At 35.1% G+C, this 16,838-nt stretch overlaps 1 protein-coding gene across 8 annotated transcripts in view; it reads left to right on the forward strand.

The window, feature by feature from the left end:
• CCDC91 (coiled-coil domain containing 91) overlaps window positions 1–16,838 on the forward strand; it is a 119,818-nt gene that overhangs the window by 67,750 nt on the left and 35,230 nt on the right. For 7 of the 8 annotated variants that reach the window (XM_059845828.1, XM_059845825.1, XM_059845827.1 and 4 more), the window contains 3 exons: window positions 8,586–8,678; window positions 8,855–8,923; window positions 10,613–10,789. In XM_059845828.1, coding sequence (XP_059701811.1) covers window positions 8,586–8,678; window positions 8,855–8,923; window positions 10,613–10,789 — 339 coding nt within the window. The remainder of the gene's footprint in view (window positions 1–8,585; window positions 8,679–8,854; window positions 8,924–10,612; window positions 10,790–16,838) is intronic. The other variant, XM_059845830.1, reaches the window with a different exon arrangement.

A 16,838-nucleotide genomic window follows, 5' to 3' on the forward strand; every position in this document is an offset into this window, starting at 1 on the left:
TATGCAAACTAGATTCTGAGAGTCTTGTGAATATTTGCATTTTTAGGAGACATTGGCCAAATTTTTGCAGTGAGAGTAGAAATGGAAAAGACTTGCAGACTGAAAATACTAACACTGTGGTGGGCATAACCTTTCTAGTTCAATCATTCCAACTATGATAGCTTTGGAAATTATTTAGAGTATTTACCATATCCCCTTCTTTGAGCATTTCCTCTCAATTCCCAGAAATCTTGTCATTTGCTGCTGTAGAAATATCTGTTTATTCATTCCCTTCAAAACCAAGTTCTTCAATCAGTCCTTCCTGTTACACTTTCATGTAATTCACCTTCACATAATTCATCTAGTTGTGTGTTTTCAGGTCTGCTGCTCTTTTGCCAAGAGTCAAGTTACACTTTCTCAGAACGTAAAGGAGCAAAACATGAAGATTGATTAAAATCCTGTGGCAAATTTAAGAAATGTATTCCTGAATTCCTGATACCTCCTTGATTTACATGTATGTAGAGAGAATCAAAATGAAAAGAGCAAGAATCAGCTTTTCCTGTGCTGGGGTGGCTTATTGTTTGTTTCCTTGCTTGTTTTTTTCTAATTCTGAAATTTTTTCAGGGTTTATCCTGCTTGAGCAAGGGAGTGGGATCAGATGACCCACTGTGATCCCTTCCAGCTTGACCCATTCTGCAGTTCTGTCCTTCCATGAAAAAACCTGGTAACAGGCAGAACTGTCTGGTAGCTTTTTTTTTAATTACCAGAGTTTACTAACCCAATTTCAATATACCCACTCTCACATGCTAGTTGGAGGTTGATTTTGCAGTCCCTATTATCCACTTTACACTTTATATTATATATTATATAATCCACTGTTAATTCAGCCAAGATACTTTTAGCATCTCCACCAAAAATCTTATTTGGAAATTACATTTGCTTCCTTGAATATATCAAGTGGCACTTGAAAGTAGCTCTTTAGAGTGATTTTTTTTCTTTCTCTCTTTTGCTTATATAACTTGTTATCTTCAAACATTCACTACTTGTTAGGAATTTATGCCTTCAACTCTTGTTGATACTCTGAACAGCTAAGCAATACAGAATGATTTTTCTCCTCAGTTATTTTTCTGTGAGCTGTAGTTGAAAAAAAAAATTGGGTTTGTTCTTTTTTGCTGTCTTTCATTATTGAGTATTTCGCTGTTTACATTGGTCATGTTTTAGGAGTTCATTTCCTTTATTTCTTCCTCATAAATGGAGCAATTTGTGGAGAACTCATATGGGAAATGAATTAGATTACAAAATAGAAGAAGTCATTGATACTTCTTTATTCTTGTCACATTTTTATGAAGTTGCTTATCTCTGTATCCTCAAGAGCTTTAAGTGTGTTGGGTTTTTAATGATCTCTATTACTATGTACGCTTTCCAAGAAAAGTATTTTCATTATTGGATGTCTTTATATATCTCCCTACATTATTTATAAAAACAATGAAGTACTTATGCAGTAAAATGTTTTTAACCTAATTTCATCCTCTGATGTGGCTCAGATGATACAGTTTGTGCACTCACTGTTTGCTGCTGAGTGGAACTCTGAGTACAAGCCTATCTTAGTTATTTTATTACCTCTATTACATTTTTTCTTTATATTTACATTGTTTTAGCTTTTCTCACGTAATAATGTTTTGCTGCTTCCTGAGCTGTCTCTTGGAAAAGCTCTGCTGCTTTGTTAGACACTTGGACCTCAAACCGGCAAAAAGATACATTTCAACCATGCAGTAATAAGTTATAATTTGAGGAAGTGGAAATATGTACCAGATGTTGGAATTCTCCAGACAGATTTTCCACCTTGCACTGCCAAACACTTGAGATGCCACAGATAGTGAGGACAGTGTAAGAAACCAGTTGCAATTACCAGTCCTTGTCACTTGACTTAGGCAGAGCTTAGCAGTGCTGAAGAAAAGGTGCAGTGTAGAAGAAAATGCTGTTAAATGTAGACAGCCTCGTTTAAAGGAGCAGAAAACCATTACTAGTATTTTAATAAGGCTGCCTTTTTCCTCAGGATAATATTTTGAATAGGGTGTAGAAATGGGAATATTTTGATAACATTACAAAATCATGATGTGTTTTTATTACATCACCTTCCTCTCACATAGATAATAATGTTTCCCATGGCCTGTGTTATTTCTTCCTACTGTTAGATCCCTTCATGGGAGACAGAAATAAAAGCAGAACTTAGTGAGTTAAGGTTTCTTTTAAAATAGGTGAACAGGTTTGCAGTGCTGAATTCTTAAAAAGCCTCATCCAGTGTTTTATTTTCCATGCTGGTGAAAGAGCTGCTGAAACATTTACTAAATATTCCTGAAGATAATTTTCCCCAAGTCTTGAGAGAGGAGGATGGCTCTGTGTACAAAAAAGCCCCAGTATTGCAGATGTCATTATTTTGTTTTTCTCTATTAAACAATTAACTACAGTGCAGTTTCATTAGATTAAAAAATTCAGTAGATACTTGTTAAAAGGAAAACTGGACTTTCATTGAGGGTGAATTAGACATATGAATGTCTCAGTATACTGGGTTTGGTAATGATGGCATTAAAGGATGTCTCAAAGTATCATTTCTTCAGTGTATGACCCTTGTTTCCTCAGATGAAAGATCTGTGGAAGAGGGAAACAGGAATAACTGGTTGTATTGATGCACCAGTTAATGCAAGGACTCTTTTTCCTGTTAAGTTTTAGGATATTCATATTGACTTTGGTAGTTCTGTGGTGTTCTTTGCTGTTTTATTTTTGGATTATTATCTAACTGACTACTTTTATATAAGCTATGAATAGCAGCTGACAAAATTAATTAATCCCTACCAAACTTGGTGATCCTTGCATGATGATTTAGTCAATATTGAGAAGGAACTAGTCTGCAGAAGTGTAATTTAGATGTCCATTACTATAACAAAAAAACATACATTTTTATTTATGGATGAAATCTTGAACAGATTTCCTTTTAAATGAAACAGTACAGGACTCAAAAACAAACTATTTTTTTAAAAAGCATTCCAGTTCATGCAAGACACCCAATTATTTTTTTTTACTTTAAATTTGGAGTTTAGGATTAATAGGAATATGCAAGAAATTTTAACTGCATATCTAACTAAGTTAGAATTAGTTATTGATAGCTTCAATGCATCATTTTAGCTGTAACAGAGCCCATCTCATGCATTATTTAATTCACCCCATAAGTGAGTGTAATATCTTCTGTGTAATCCTTCAAATTATGCTCACCTGAAAGAAAGATTTCATGATTCTTCAGAAATAAATTTAATATATAAATATAACAAAAAAGACTGACTAGTTTTTATTGTGATTAAATCTGTTTACAATGTCTTCTCTGACTCACATTCCAGGAAAAAAAAAGAAAGATTTTTTTGATTTCTTTTTTACAGGAATCAAGAAAAACCACAGGACCTCTGTATTTATATTTGAATCTACATCAAACGATTTTCATTTGGAACCATTGCCTAGAGAACTTCTTGCAGGGAGGAAAACATTGTAACCTATTTTTGAATGCCTTTTGTTTTAAGCTGATTTTCACAAGACTCTTCTTGACCCTCTCATGCTACTTTCCAGAGGGTAGGGTAGAAATACTAGTATTTCTCTCCACTGTGGAATACCACGTCTCAGAAAAGTTTGGGGGTTTTCTTCTATTTTTTTTTGGAAATCTCTTTCCTGTGTTTTACTGGGCCATCATGTCATGAGACAATTTGCTCTTCAGAATTTTTACAACTCAGAATTTTGCATTCTTAACCCTATATTCCCAGTCTAAGGAATAAAAGAAGGTAAATTATGGCTTTGTTTTAAAGAAGTAAGAGTGCTGGGCTATGGAAACCAGGTAAAGTGATGGACTGAAGATCTGTACTATGTGTTGTACCTGAACTAAAGTATTTTAGATCTTTCTGGGTATCTCTGTGTTGTGTTCAACTCTCTGCTGTGCCTTACATGTAGCACACACAGTGTGAATGTGCAGCCTAAGAAACTTACACTGGGTGAAATCTTCCCTGGTGCTCCAAAGTGCAGCTTTCACTGACATTTATTTTTGTCCCTCACTGATTCATGCACCGTATTTCCAGTTCTGTAGCCATCACTTTTTATAAGTTTCCATCTTTGCTCTTCATTCCAGAAACTCAGGAAGGTATATTTGTTTATTAACAATTGGATAATTGGATTCAAAGTTCCAACATATTTAGATTGGTTTTTTACTTTTTTTTCTGCTTCTTAGGCCGTTGATTAATAAAAGAAACCATCACCCCAACTTCAGTTAAAAAACTTCATGGATGGACCTTTGCAGGGGTTAATTGCTTTTTTCCAAATTTAAGGCTTCCTTTGTAAATCACCATCCTAACTTTCACAGGAAACCTGGAAGACACTTGGTTACTTTTCACAGGACTATTAGGTCTGATGAACTCATTATCCTACTTACAGGAGACAGATCACTCTGCCTTGAAAGCTTTCTTTAGGTTTACTGTTTGAAGCATGGGCAGTGTGCTCTTGACAGGTACAATTACCAGGAGAAAGTGGCCTCTCCATTGCTTGGGAATTAGAGTTCAGGGTATATAGAGCTCAGAGTGTTACCTGAAGTCTCAAAGCTCTTCCATTATTCCTTTAATACTGTCTGAAAGAGAGAGGAACGTTGATAATTCTTACCTGTGGAAACTGCAAATGCTGAATGAGATTGATTCAACTCCCACCCTTTGTCTGGCTTTAATTCCTGGTGAGAAAGGGAGGGTTTGTGGCATAAAGCTGCTTAGCTGTAGCCATTTAACTCAAGAGATAAGATCTTTAATTCTGCAGTGGTCTATTGTTCAGAGGCCTTTACTGTAGCAGAACAAAAATCTACAAGGTGAGCAAATGAATCTAAAATTTATTGTAATCTCCTGTGAGCTAAAAATACAAGAACACTTGAGAGCTCTCAAACGTGGAAGTGCTGAAGTGAAACTTTTACCTTCTGTTTGCTTTTAACCTTCAACCCTCCTTAATAAATTTGTCTGAAAGACCAACAAGGAAGCACTGACTGGATGTAAAGTTCACTGTGAGCATTTAGTACCAGACTCCAAAGTCATTCTGCATGTCTGGAAATTCAATGTACCAAATGCTTCTCTAAAATAATTTCTACTTAAGAGGGTGTATGGATTGTTTTAAAATCTGAAATACAAACCTAGCTGCCCAAACTAAAGAATAGTACCAAAAGGCTTAGAACAGCTTGTGATGCAGATCTGTTGAAACTAACATCTTGGAATTCTGTTGATGCAATTGTTAATAACTTTCTTTGAATTACTGCTTTTTCTTCTTTTTTTGGCCAAAGCCTGTCTGAACACTGTCATTATACAGAAAGAGCTAAAACTTCTTTGTTGACAGAAGCCTTTGCTATCCATAACTACCATGATTTCCTGATCAAGTGATGTGCATAACCAAGATCCCTGAATATGCCTTTGAAAGATCTGTGCTTCTGAAATGAGGAATTTAGATGCATTTGGGAACATTCTGTCTAGAAAATGCATTCATAATACCACCAAGATCACTCCACATCATGTTCATAAGCCCAGCTTTCTGGGACATTCTGTGCCTCTGTATGAGGACTAACACTGCTGTGGGGCATAGTACTGTGGAGAAAACCAAGACATTCTTTATTAGTAATTAAATTGCATATTAATTACATGCAGAATGGAAGCTTTCATGTTGTATCCATATTAATTATGTCATATGGGTTTTCTGGACCTAAGATCTGTTTGAGGGAGAAGCAGTTCACATAATATTTTATTCTGTTTTTTCCATTTCCATTTACTTTTTTTTTCCCATGCAATTTATGTAATGCAATAGCTTAAGGTATGTTTCTCTTTGAAAAACAAGAGTGATCAAATATAGATTCTGAAGCCAAATAAACAGTTCTCCAAGGTATTTCTCTGGGACTAATACAAGAGAATTTGCTTTACTGGGTTGTATGGACAGCTGTTGGAACATTTGTGATGATAAATGATCTTTTGGAAGTTCAGATATGAAGGTAATCATCTATGGAAGGATTATTCCACATGAATGAGCATTTATATTACAACAGGAAAGGACATACCAAGCTAGTCACAAGAGACTTACAGTATTGATATTATAAATTCTGTTTTTCCATGAGAAGTAGTGATACTATTTAATGTAAAATAAGTTGTATTGAATTATGACAGAAGTATTAGCTTTTATTTTGAAAGCTAATAGGGCTTGTATTTAGGGTTTTTTATTTATAAGGACATTTAGAAAGCATTCTAAATGCCCTTACAAATACTTGCTTCTGTTATCTTGAAAAATATGAACCAACATATTTTTATGAACAGATGCAATTCTTCATGGAGTTCTTGCTGAATTTCTGTGAATTCCATAAAACTCCAAAAGCAATACCAGATAGATTTTCTAGTCTACAAGGAAATAGGAGATCCTAGCTTCATCAAATTAATCACGCTTCAGTCACAGCAGCCTTCAGGTTTTTGGAATTGTTTACTTACTAGGCAACTTTTTTGTAGTTAGAGTTTTGGTTGTGATATCTGTATTTTTCAGGATTGGAAGTTCCTGACAGGTTAATGAGAAATTAACTCTGCATGGAGGTTTAGATTATGTGAAGTACTGTGGTCATCAGACATCAGACTGTTTCATCATCAGGGGGGACTGACATTGATTTTCTCCACTGGCCATGTGTACATGTTCTATATTGTATCTATGCAAATATCTGCATTCCTGGACTTCCAGGATGGGCTTGAATGCCTTTTTATACATACATGGAAAATAAAATTTTAAAACTCTTCTGGAGTTTAGAAGGTGAAAATTTTGGTCCCATTGAGAATGGTGTGAAATACATCTGGTAGGTGGCCTGTTGTGGCAACTTGAAATGTGCATACAGGTAACCCAGAAATCTGTTGGACAGTCTTCATAGAAAACCTGGAAATCAGGTCAGAGTCGAGCTGGAATTCACTGCCTGCCAGGTATAAACTAGACAGTCTCATCTCACTGAACAAACTGGCTTCCATTTTATTGCAGGTGTTTTATAGATAGAGGTGGTTTTCTCTAAGGAGCTCTCCTTAGAATCTCCTGTGCCGATTCTCAACAAGCAAAATAAAGATTCAGAATTTTGCTTGGCATGATTAGTGAGCTTGGATTTGTGGCATATGTCTGTGAAAATATTTGCATATTTTTGTTTTATGTTGTGTCAGTGTGAAATAACATATTTGTAACCTGTGCAGTTAGTCAAGTGAGGAGTCATGGAGAGCATTTAACTAATAAAATCCATTTATTGTTTCTTCTTTAAAATACAATTTCTGTAAGTGTCTTGATAGTTAAAGCTGATGTCTGAAAACACGAGTAAAGTGAGTTACACATCATTAAGTATAAACATGATGTGAATTTTGCTACTCCTTCCACAGGTGTTTTCCATTAGAATATGTCTGCCACATTCAGACCTATTTTAAGTAAATTCACAAGGAAATGCCTCTTTAGGTGTTTATCCTGGAAGGGCAGCTAGGTGTTTTACTGTATAAAGCAGTCTAAAAGTTTTCTACTCTTCAAATGAAAAAATATTTTTCAGAACATAGTATTGCAGTTTGGTAATGTACTTCTAGCTGCCATTAGAGACATTTGAAATGAAAACATAATGAAATTTGTGAAACAGAAATGACTGTTTCCTAGAAAGAAGGGGGGATTTGCTTGCTTAACCAAATATGTAAAAAATTTATGTTTGTTGGATACACTTATACTAGTATAAAACTCTACTGTGACTTTTCTCTTGGTGATCATGTAAAATGTTATTGCATTGATACTGTACTTTGAGGTTATTATAGATCATCTCTTACATAACTTGTAAAAAAATGTAATGACTTGCTAGCAATTATATGATGACAAATATGTAGCATCAATAATTTACAGCAATCATTTTTGGTTTTGGGAAACAGCTTAGCTCTTAGAGACAAAACCCACATCCTGCAAATTCTTTACTTGATACAGAGAAAAAAAATGATGTGATTATGAACAGTTCTATATCTTCATATAGAATATGTGATCACTTCAGAGTTCGTTTTCTCCCTGAAAAAATGTTTAGGATGACAAGAAATTGACAAAAAAAGCAGAATTCTCATTTGTTCACGTTTCCTGGTTCTCCAGGGTCATGATATCACAAATTGTTGAAGGAAGTACATTTGCCTTCTACTCTCTGTACATACAACTGAGATAGTGCAAGACTAATTTAAATTCTGCAACTGTTTAAATGAAATAAAGTGTGGTGCTGCTTAGATCACCTTTATCAATTGTGTAAGTGTTGCTTTTATATAGTGATTCATTTTTCAACTTCTTTCACAATACTTTTTATACTGCAAGGAAATATTAATTATTCAGGAAACAAAATATTTCTTATTATTGGAATTTTTCCATGACATGAAGCCACTTAAAGAAGTGCTGTGAATGTAATTTAACAGAATCTACATTTGAAGTAATTTTGTGAGTAACTGACAAGTCTAAGTGTCTTGGCTTAATTCTTTTTGTCTGTTTTACTCACTGGCCATGGTTAGCAAAATATTAATGTTTTCTCCCAATAGCATCAACGACTTCTTGACATTTTGGAAGCAGAAAAGGAAGTGTTATCAGAAAAGATCGAAGAAGCTATGATGCAGCAGTCTCAGAAGCACAAGGTACTGCTTTTGTTTACCAAAAAATAAGAGACCAGCATCATGGAGTTTATTGGGAATGGTCCTGTCACAGTTTCTGACAGGAAGAGGAAGCTTTCTTAAGCACTTTGACTGTTTGAAATTATTTTTAGCCACTCCTTTATTGTCTATTGCAGTTTACTTTTTCATAACATTTGCAGGAAGTGCTGGACAAGTGTTTGGATGAAGAAAGACAGAGAAGCAAGGAGGCTCTGGCAGCTGCTGCAAAGGTATCTCTTGTCAATTAGTGGACATGCCATGTGGATTTCATGTGTGTCATTAGAAATGCCAAGCTCAGACACTCCCTTTTTTCCATAATTACATTTATCAAGCTCTGTGTTCTCATCTGTGCTTAGAAGAAGCTGGTTCTACTGAAGATGAACATATCTACTACATTCCATGCCTTGATGCAGAGAGGTATCTGCCTTCTCTTGGACAATAGCCTCTGAATTGTTTATAACAAGAAGTCACAAAATTGCACTTCAGTTGTTGCTGTTACCTACATATTTGTTTTTGTGGTACTTTCACATCAGTGCATCTTGATTTGAAGAGCTAGGCCTCAGGGTCAACTGATTATCTTAATAAAACAATCATGTCCTATTTAACTTTCATTGAATATGGTCATCATCAGGGAGGAGAGAACTAATATTAAAATCATATAGAAACAGGGACAGTTAAACAGGTTTTGAATTATTTTATATAAGCTGATGTTTGGCTAGAGGTGACTATTCAGTTTTTAAATATGATTTCTTCTATCTATTTCATTATGAAGTGCATTGGTGTTGGGAGAATAATTTTGTAAATTTTAATCTGGAATTCAGTTCTAATACTGGTGTAGAATCCAGTACAAAAGTTCAGTTTCATGTAATGATCTGGGGAAGCTGGTGCTGTGTATGACCTGGAAGAGTTCATCAGGCTATATTATAATTCTCTGTATGTCTTTCTTGTGTGGTATATGAACACTGGCTGAGCACCTCCCTGAATAGCATTCAGTAGTACCCCAAACAATTCTTAAGTGGTTGATATCTACAGGAAAATGTGTGTATAATAAAACATCCTAATTTATTTATTGTATTTTTTATATCTAAGTAGAAAATCAAGTCCCAGTGAATTGAAAGAAACAGCTTTAGTTGGAAGTGTAGGTGTCTGATGACTACAGTATTTTTAAGCTGAGGGATTTGTGATTGAGTTTTGTTAGCCCATGTTTGCTTATTTTGAACTTCAGTTTGCCATTATTTATTGGTAGATATTATGCCATGGTTGTCTTGCTGATAAATATATTAGTGTGGCTACTCATGTGTGGAGCTGTTGGCTCCAAATTCTCAGTGATTTCAGATAATGGTTGAATATAATGATTGGGGAGAAAACAGTTTTAAAAATAAATAATAAAATAATAAATAATAAATAATAAATAATAAAAAATGATAATAAGAATAAAACAGTACTTCTTGTAGCATGGTTAAGGAGTTTTGGGAGGGAAGATACATTTGTTTTAACCAATGCATTTTGGCTGATTTTCTACAGAAAAGACTCGGACAGTTTTTGCACTTCAGATATTTGCAGATAAGAGCAGGAATATCTCTTACATGGGAATATCAAGGGAAGGCCCATGATGTGCCTACTCCTGCATGGATTTTGTTCCTTTTTTTTTTTTTTTTCTTTTTAAAGTAAGCAAACTAGTTAAGAATGCCTGTGTTTTCAGTAGGTGGAATTTAAGAGCCTTCCTGTAGCTTCCTTTTGCTTTCTCTAATGACACAAGTCATTGCCCAGAGGTAATGCTTGCTTGGTAGCACTGTAAGATAAATTGAACTCAGTTCAGAAGTGAAAATATTCACATCCCATATCTTGTGAAGGTGATATGTATGAGTCATTTAGATTGGGTGTGTTGCTCATCTAATGGTGTCTGGTCTGTTCCAAAGGCTGAAAAAGAAGTAGTGCAGGAAGCTGTTCTGAAAGCAGTAGAGGAGGAGAGGAGAAATATGGAGAAGATTCATGCAGAAGAAAGAAAACTGTGGGAAGCAGAACGTGATAGTCACAGAGAGAAGATTGCCCAGGCTGTTTCAGAAGCCATGCAAGAGCAAAGAAAGCAGAATCAGGTTAGTATGTTTTACTCTTCCATGCACCTGCTTTGTGAGGTTTTTGTTTTACTTTTGTATGTCTTCAGTTGTTGTTGTTGTAGATTTTCCTGTGACATCTGTCACTTAGTTGATATTTGCAATGCACAGCAAGCAGTTTATCTTCCCCTAGACTGTGTGTATGGAGAGAGGCTGGCACATACAGAACAAAATTCCTGTGACCTTTAAAGATACATATATTGAAATGATGTAAGTCATGCCTGGTTTTGTCCTCTGACTTCAAAAGGAGCCCAGGGAGTGGCATTTATGCTGTAAACAGTTCAGATGACTTCCATACCTGTGGGAGAGTAAAGATGTTACATTTGTTCCTATAGAACAGGTACAAAATAGAGAGAGAGTTATAAAAACTGGAAACCTAAACCAGTAATGAACCAGAAATGTTTCTAATCACTGGAGAAGTGCTTCTATAACAATAAATCTATGTCACTTAACACAAATTGAGAGGGGCATTCCCAACAGTGCTTTTAGCATTTCTACAAATTCCAAATTAAATATGTTAAAATTGCAAGTAAATTCTTCTTCCAAAAGTTGCATTTTGTGGTCTGTGATGCTGGAAATATTTGGAGGGGCAGCCTGTGAATTCTTGGTGGCATATTTGAATGTTATAGTCTTCAGAAATTTAAGGAGTATATATTTCATTGCTGTGTTGTAATTTGATATTGCTGTATTTTTTTATGTGCTGCATAAGAAAAAAAAACCAAAATGTAAGAATTTGAAGTAAAATAAAAGTACTCTTTGGAAACAGACACCATTTCCCTTTCCAGTGTTAAACAAAATTAATAACCTCATATACCTAATCAGCTGAAAAAAAAAAAAGTTTTGATGCTATGCCATTATAATACTCTGTATTGCCTAAATTCCTAATGTAAATAGAATGATGTTATTTTTTATATCTTCTTTACTTCTTTCAAATGTAAAGTATCAAATGATGAAATGTCACTTTTCAAGACTTTCAGCGAGCCTTCAGGCAGTCCAACTCTTCTTCAGAACAGAAGGATTAACAGCTGAGTTCAAAGCTGAATTCAAGCTGAGAACAATTGCTTGGGCTTTAATTAGATACAAATAATTCAGACTGTCCAGAAGGAGAACTGGTGCCAGTGCTGTAGAGAATCTGTTCCTGGAAGGGAGAGTGGTTAAGTGTTCATTTACTGGAGTAAAGACAGCAATTCTTGGTATTAAAAAAAATGGAATTAATGGTAGCTTGTGGACCATGAAGAGGCTGGGAGGACGACTATGGTAATGAAGTTTGGGAAGGGTTTTGATGGATGCTGAACATTTTGGGTGGAAGATTCCTGTGGCTGGGTGCTGGAGTTCAGCCAGGGTTCTGTGTTCATGGATTTGGGGGCACTGGGTGTCCTGGGTGTGGGAGAGATGTGGGCTGAGCTGGGCCAGTGACTTGAGGCAGGTTTGCCTTCACTCTGCAGGGTGCTGCAGACTCTCTCGTGGTGGATGTTGCCTTTGAAGTTGTCACAAGACAGGATGGCATTAGAAGTAGTTTAATATGGATGGATTTATTCTTTGATAAATCCTAAATCTGCTGCCATTACTGTGTTTCCCTGAGGAAGCAATTCAGGCCTCTCCAAGGGACAGGTTTTTCCACTCAAACTTCTTTTAGATCAAGTAGTTGCTAGTGTGGAAGTACCTAGTGATGTACTTGTTGGGATGGTGAGCAGCACTGAGGTGTTGGAGGCTCTTGAGATTAATTCTGTTGTACATATCCTTTAGTAGTGTCATTGGTTAATTCCATTTATTTTAATACCAAACAGCTCTGACAACTTTTATTGTAACAGGAATAATTTCTCTTATTTGGTTGTAACATGATTATTTCACCTTCGTGTCTGGTTCATTTTTCAAACACCTGATCTATTTTTAATTAAGGAAAAATGCAGATTTTTCTTGAGATTTCCAAAATTCTATCACATATATCTATGGTATATATGAAGTTACACTCTTTATTCTCTAATTAATGAGTACAAATTCCCTGGGGAGGATGGACTTCCACGGAGAAATTGGTTTCTTGGAGAAATTTTCTCTTCTTCCTATGCCAAGAACTTGCAAATCTCCTTTAGGCCATTGCAATTATAAACATACACAAAGTATAGAAATTTTCTGTCAACAAAAGAAGTCCTGCAGAGCTGATGTGCCAAATGATAACTTCTGTGTGGTGTCAGATACAGCATTGGTTCAACAATGAAAAACACTTGGGCCTACAAGGCACTTAGTGTGTGGGCAGTAATTTTTTCTGTGTAGAGCCTTCCACACAGAGTTGGTTTTTATTTATGTTTTATTTTCTGTAAGATTTGTCTTACAAAAGCCATAACTGCAGTCTTGACTCTCTTGTAGTTATTGTTTAGGCAATACATTGTCAGCTCTGTCAAGGCCAAAATGGAAACACAGAGTCTAACATTTTAGACAATGAAATATAAAAAATCCTAGAATAAAATTTTATTTTGCTGTAAATTATTTTAAAGAGATTTGCTCTATTGATTTGAACTAAAGAAGAAATTCAGCATGGTATTAAAGAGAAGGGGTTTTCCTTCACTGATGCAGTAAATCTGTGAAATTGGAAGATCACAAAGGGTCAGTCTGGTCTTCTGCAAAGAGGTGAGGCAGAATGGCTTACAGTCCAAGTGCCCACAAATAACTCTAGGAACAATTAATGGAAAAATTCAAAAACACCGAAAATTTTATTGTTTTCTTTGAGATGCAAACCCATAGAGGAAAAGGCATTTTCATCTGCATGGTGCAAGAGTTTATAAAAGATGTATTTTAAAAACTGTAGCACCACTGTCTATCTGTAAAACATTTAGGTTATGAAAGTGAGGGCAATTAAATTTCTGTGTAAAAGTGGAATGAATTTGTTTCCTTCTCCTTTACCCTTTAGACCAGAGAAGCATGGTTAGGAGTTTTAATTCTTTGGTTTAAAAGAGCAATTTGCATTCCATTAATTTTCTTTATTAAAATAAAATATGGGTTTTTTTCCACCACTTTTAAACACATGCACTGGAAATTATATGACTATATACAAGAAAGCAAATGGAAAAAAAAAATTAAAGTTGTTTACACTTCATTGGTTAAGCAGTTTTAGCAGAAGAACAATAAAGGTTTGAGGATCACACTTGTGCTGAATTAGGTGGTGAAATTTTCCTTCATCACCTAAATAATTTGTTTAAAAGAAGAAAAGATGCAGGGATGATACAGGTATTGTTTTAGTAGTTTTAGACTTTTTTGGTGGTGATGTTTCAAAGTGGCCAGGAAGGAGACCCAGAGGGGATCCAAATCTGGAAGGTTTATGTAGATTCCTTTTACTTGTGAGAAATCCATGCCTGACAAAACATTGTCCTAAAAAATGTTTGTCCTCAGTCAAATTGTTGTCGAGTCTGCAGATAAGGAAATGCTACTTCCATTTAAAATTTATTATACTAATTTAACATTGCCAGAGAAAAACTGAGAGACTTAGAGGCAGTTTAATAAATGAATCATGTTTAATATCAAATATTTGGTTACCAAATATGAAACAGCCAAGTAAAGATAAACTTACAGTGAAAGTAGGAACTAAAACATCCTGAGTTAATATTTCAACTTGATGGAGCAACCTTGACATACCACCTTCTTTGCTTTTTCTTTAAGTAATTAAAGGATTACAGTAACATGAATATTGTTTTGTTTTGTTTTGTTTTTAATGAAAGCTTTTCATGAAAGCTTTGACTGTTCCAGTGACTTGGGGTCTTTATTTAGAGACATGGTATATGTACTTAAAATAAAGGTATTATTTTTTGAAGCCTTATAGCTCTAAAGGGATAAATGAGATATTTTATATCTCCAGGGAAATGGAAAAATGTTTTTTAGAGCATGCTCTTGAGGTTGTGAAGTAGTAAAAGTCCAGATGACTTCCATTTTGGTTGAGACTGGCAGCATCTTCAGGTTTTATAATTGTGGTTTTCAGGTGCTTCATGCTTTTATAAGAGTTTTTTGTGGGTTTTTTGGTTATTTGTTTTTTTTTTTTACTTTAGAAGAGCATTCTCAGTTTGGGGGAAGAGCAGGCTTGCATTTTAAATCAGGAAGAACAAGCTCTCCTTGAAAAGAACTTGTAGTCTTTTGATTAAAGATAATATTCATTTGCACAGGAACCTGGTGATCCTCTTTCAACACATTGAAAAGTCATCATAGATTAGGAACTCTCTCAGTCTATTTAACAGACTAGATGCAGCTTGGCATGTCTCCAGTATTTTCTTTTCTATTTTTTCTGGTGTTTTTACAGTGGCATCTTCCCTGCAAAGAGAGTTTAATGTCTGGTAGTTGACAGTGTTGAGAGTGATGAAATTCCTCCACTAGAATTTTTTTTTTTCTAGAACACTTATTTAAATAAAAAGTTGGTATCCTCTAGATAAAGAGAAAGTATAGGAGGTAGTTTGGCTGAGGCAGAAGCTTTTTACCCCAGAATCCAAAATTGCACTGAAGCTCCTGGGGTATAACTCTAAACTGAAAAAAAAAATGGAGATTCTCTCTATCCTTCTTTACATTTATTTTTACTCATTGAAAAAACTGAAGTCCACAAATTCTTTGGGGTTATAGGATGATGATATCCATCCAACTCTGAATAAAGGCTGCTGTATTAAATTAATGATTAGTGGGGAATGAAGAGTAGCTCCCATTGCTATAAGGCACAGAGCTCTCTGCATGGCAGTTGTTGTCATTTTACAGAGCCAAATACTCAGCTACACAAAGGAGGTGAAATCCATGGTGGTGTGGAAGAGAATTAGCAAAAGAAGCTGAAGAGAATTTATGCACCACTGTTTTTGTTTTAAAATAAACTCATTAAAAGTAAAAGGAAAGCCAGCAGCTGCAGGGTGAGCCCTGGAAATTTAAGTCCATCTCATAGCTTGAAATAAATAATTCTGCTAAGGCATTTGAAGCAAAGAATCACCTTTGTCATTTCCTGAAGGCTTAAATTTAAAATACTGTATATATTCTAGTGTACTTTACCCTAATTCTCCAGGGAAAAAGAGCCTGAGTTCATCTCTGCCATAATCCACACAGCAGATCCATTAGAGACTCAAGTGCTCAAGTGTTCTGAAAGCTGAAAATATTAAGGAAAGAAAAGAAAAAAAAAACCTTTAATTTATTAAAAGAGCTAACATAAACTCTTCTTCCTCTTGGACATGAGGAAAAGCAGTAAGGCAAAATTATCTCACCAATGGGAAAGTATTTCAGGAAAACTGAGGCTGTGGTGTCTCATTCAGCCAAGCCACAACTGAGATACACTGAGATATACAAAGAAAAAATATTTTTGCAAGAGAAGCTAACTGAAACACTTATGAAAAAGAAAAAAAGGAACTTTTCAGTGGTCTTTGCTGAGTAAGTCTTTAAGAATTAAAGATGATTGAGTATGTTCAGATTTCTGAAGGTTCATGTTGTGGTGTTCTTTGCAGAGCAATAAATTTGTAATCTATGGTCTTGGAAAGCATTAATACAATCTTACTGGCAAACATCTGGATAGTTGAAACAGAATTTATTATTTAAATGGTGTTTAATGAATTTCCATGGATTTATGAATATAGCATATGCCATTGCTTAGAAGGTATAATAAAAATGTGTAGAACACCTAAATCCTAAAATAAAAATGTATAGATCACCTAAATCCTAAAGAATGAGTGGCTCCTTACCTGCTGCATTATCAAAAGTTTTTTGGTTCTCATCTACTTGAGGGAATGCTTTTGCTGGTAGTTTGGCAAGCCTGAAGGAATTAGGTACTGAAATTCTCAAGGATTTCCATACCTAGGGATGTGCAAGGGAATAAAAGATGTGTAAATAAAAACATGGAGCTGTTGCCTTTGTTCCTAAGGATCTGGCTTTTGTTTCTTTCTTACAAGTGCTAAAGCTAGCTGTTAAATTCTTGTTGAAAATTTCTGTTTGTTTAAATATTTTTCCCCACTGCCTTGCATTTGAGAGTGTTGTGAGGACTAAGACGGAAAAAAGGTTTTCTAAAAAGTTATTTCCCACTCTAGCT

The sequence above is a fragment of the Haemorhous mexicanus genome, chromosome 5 (genome assembly GCF_027477595.1).
Source record: "Haemorhous mexicanus isolate bHaeMex1 chromosome 5, bHaeMex1.pri, whole genome shotgun sequence".
Taxonomy (NCBI): Eukaryota; Metazoa; Chordata; class Aves; order Passeriformes; family Fringillidae; genus Haemorhous; species Haemorhous mexicanus.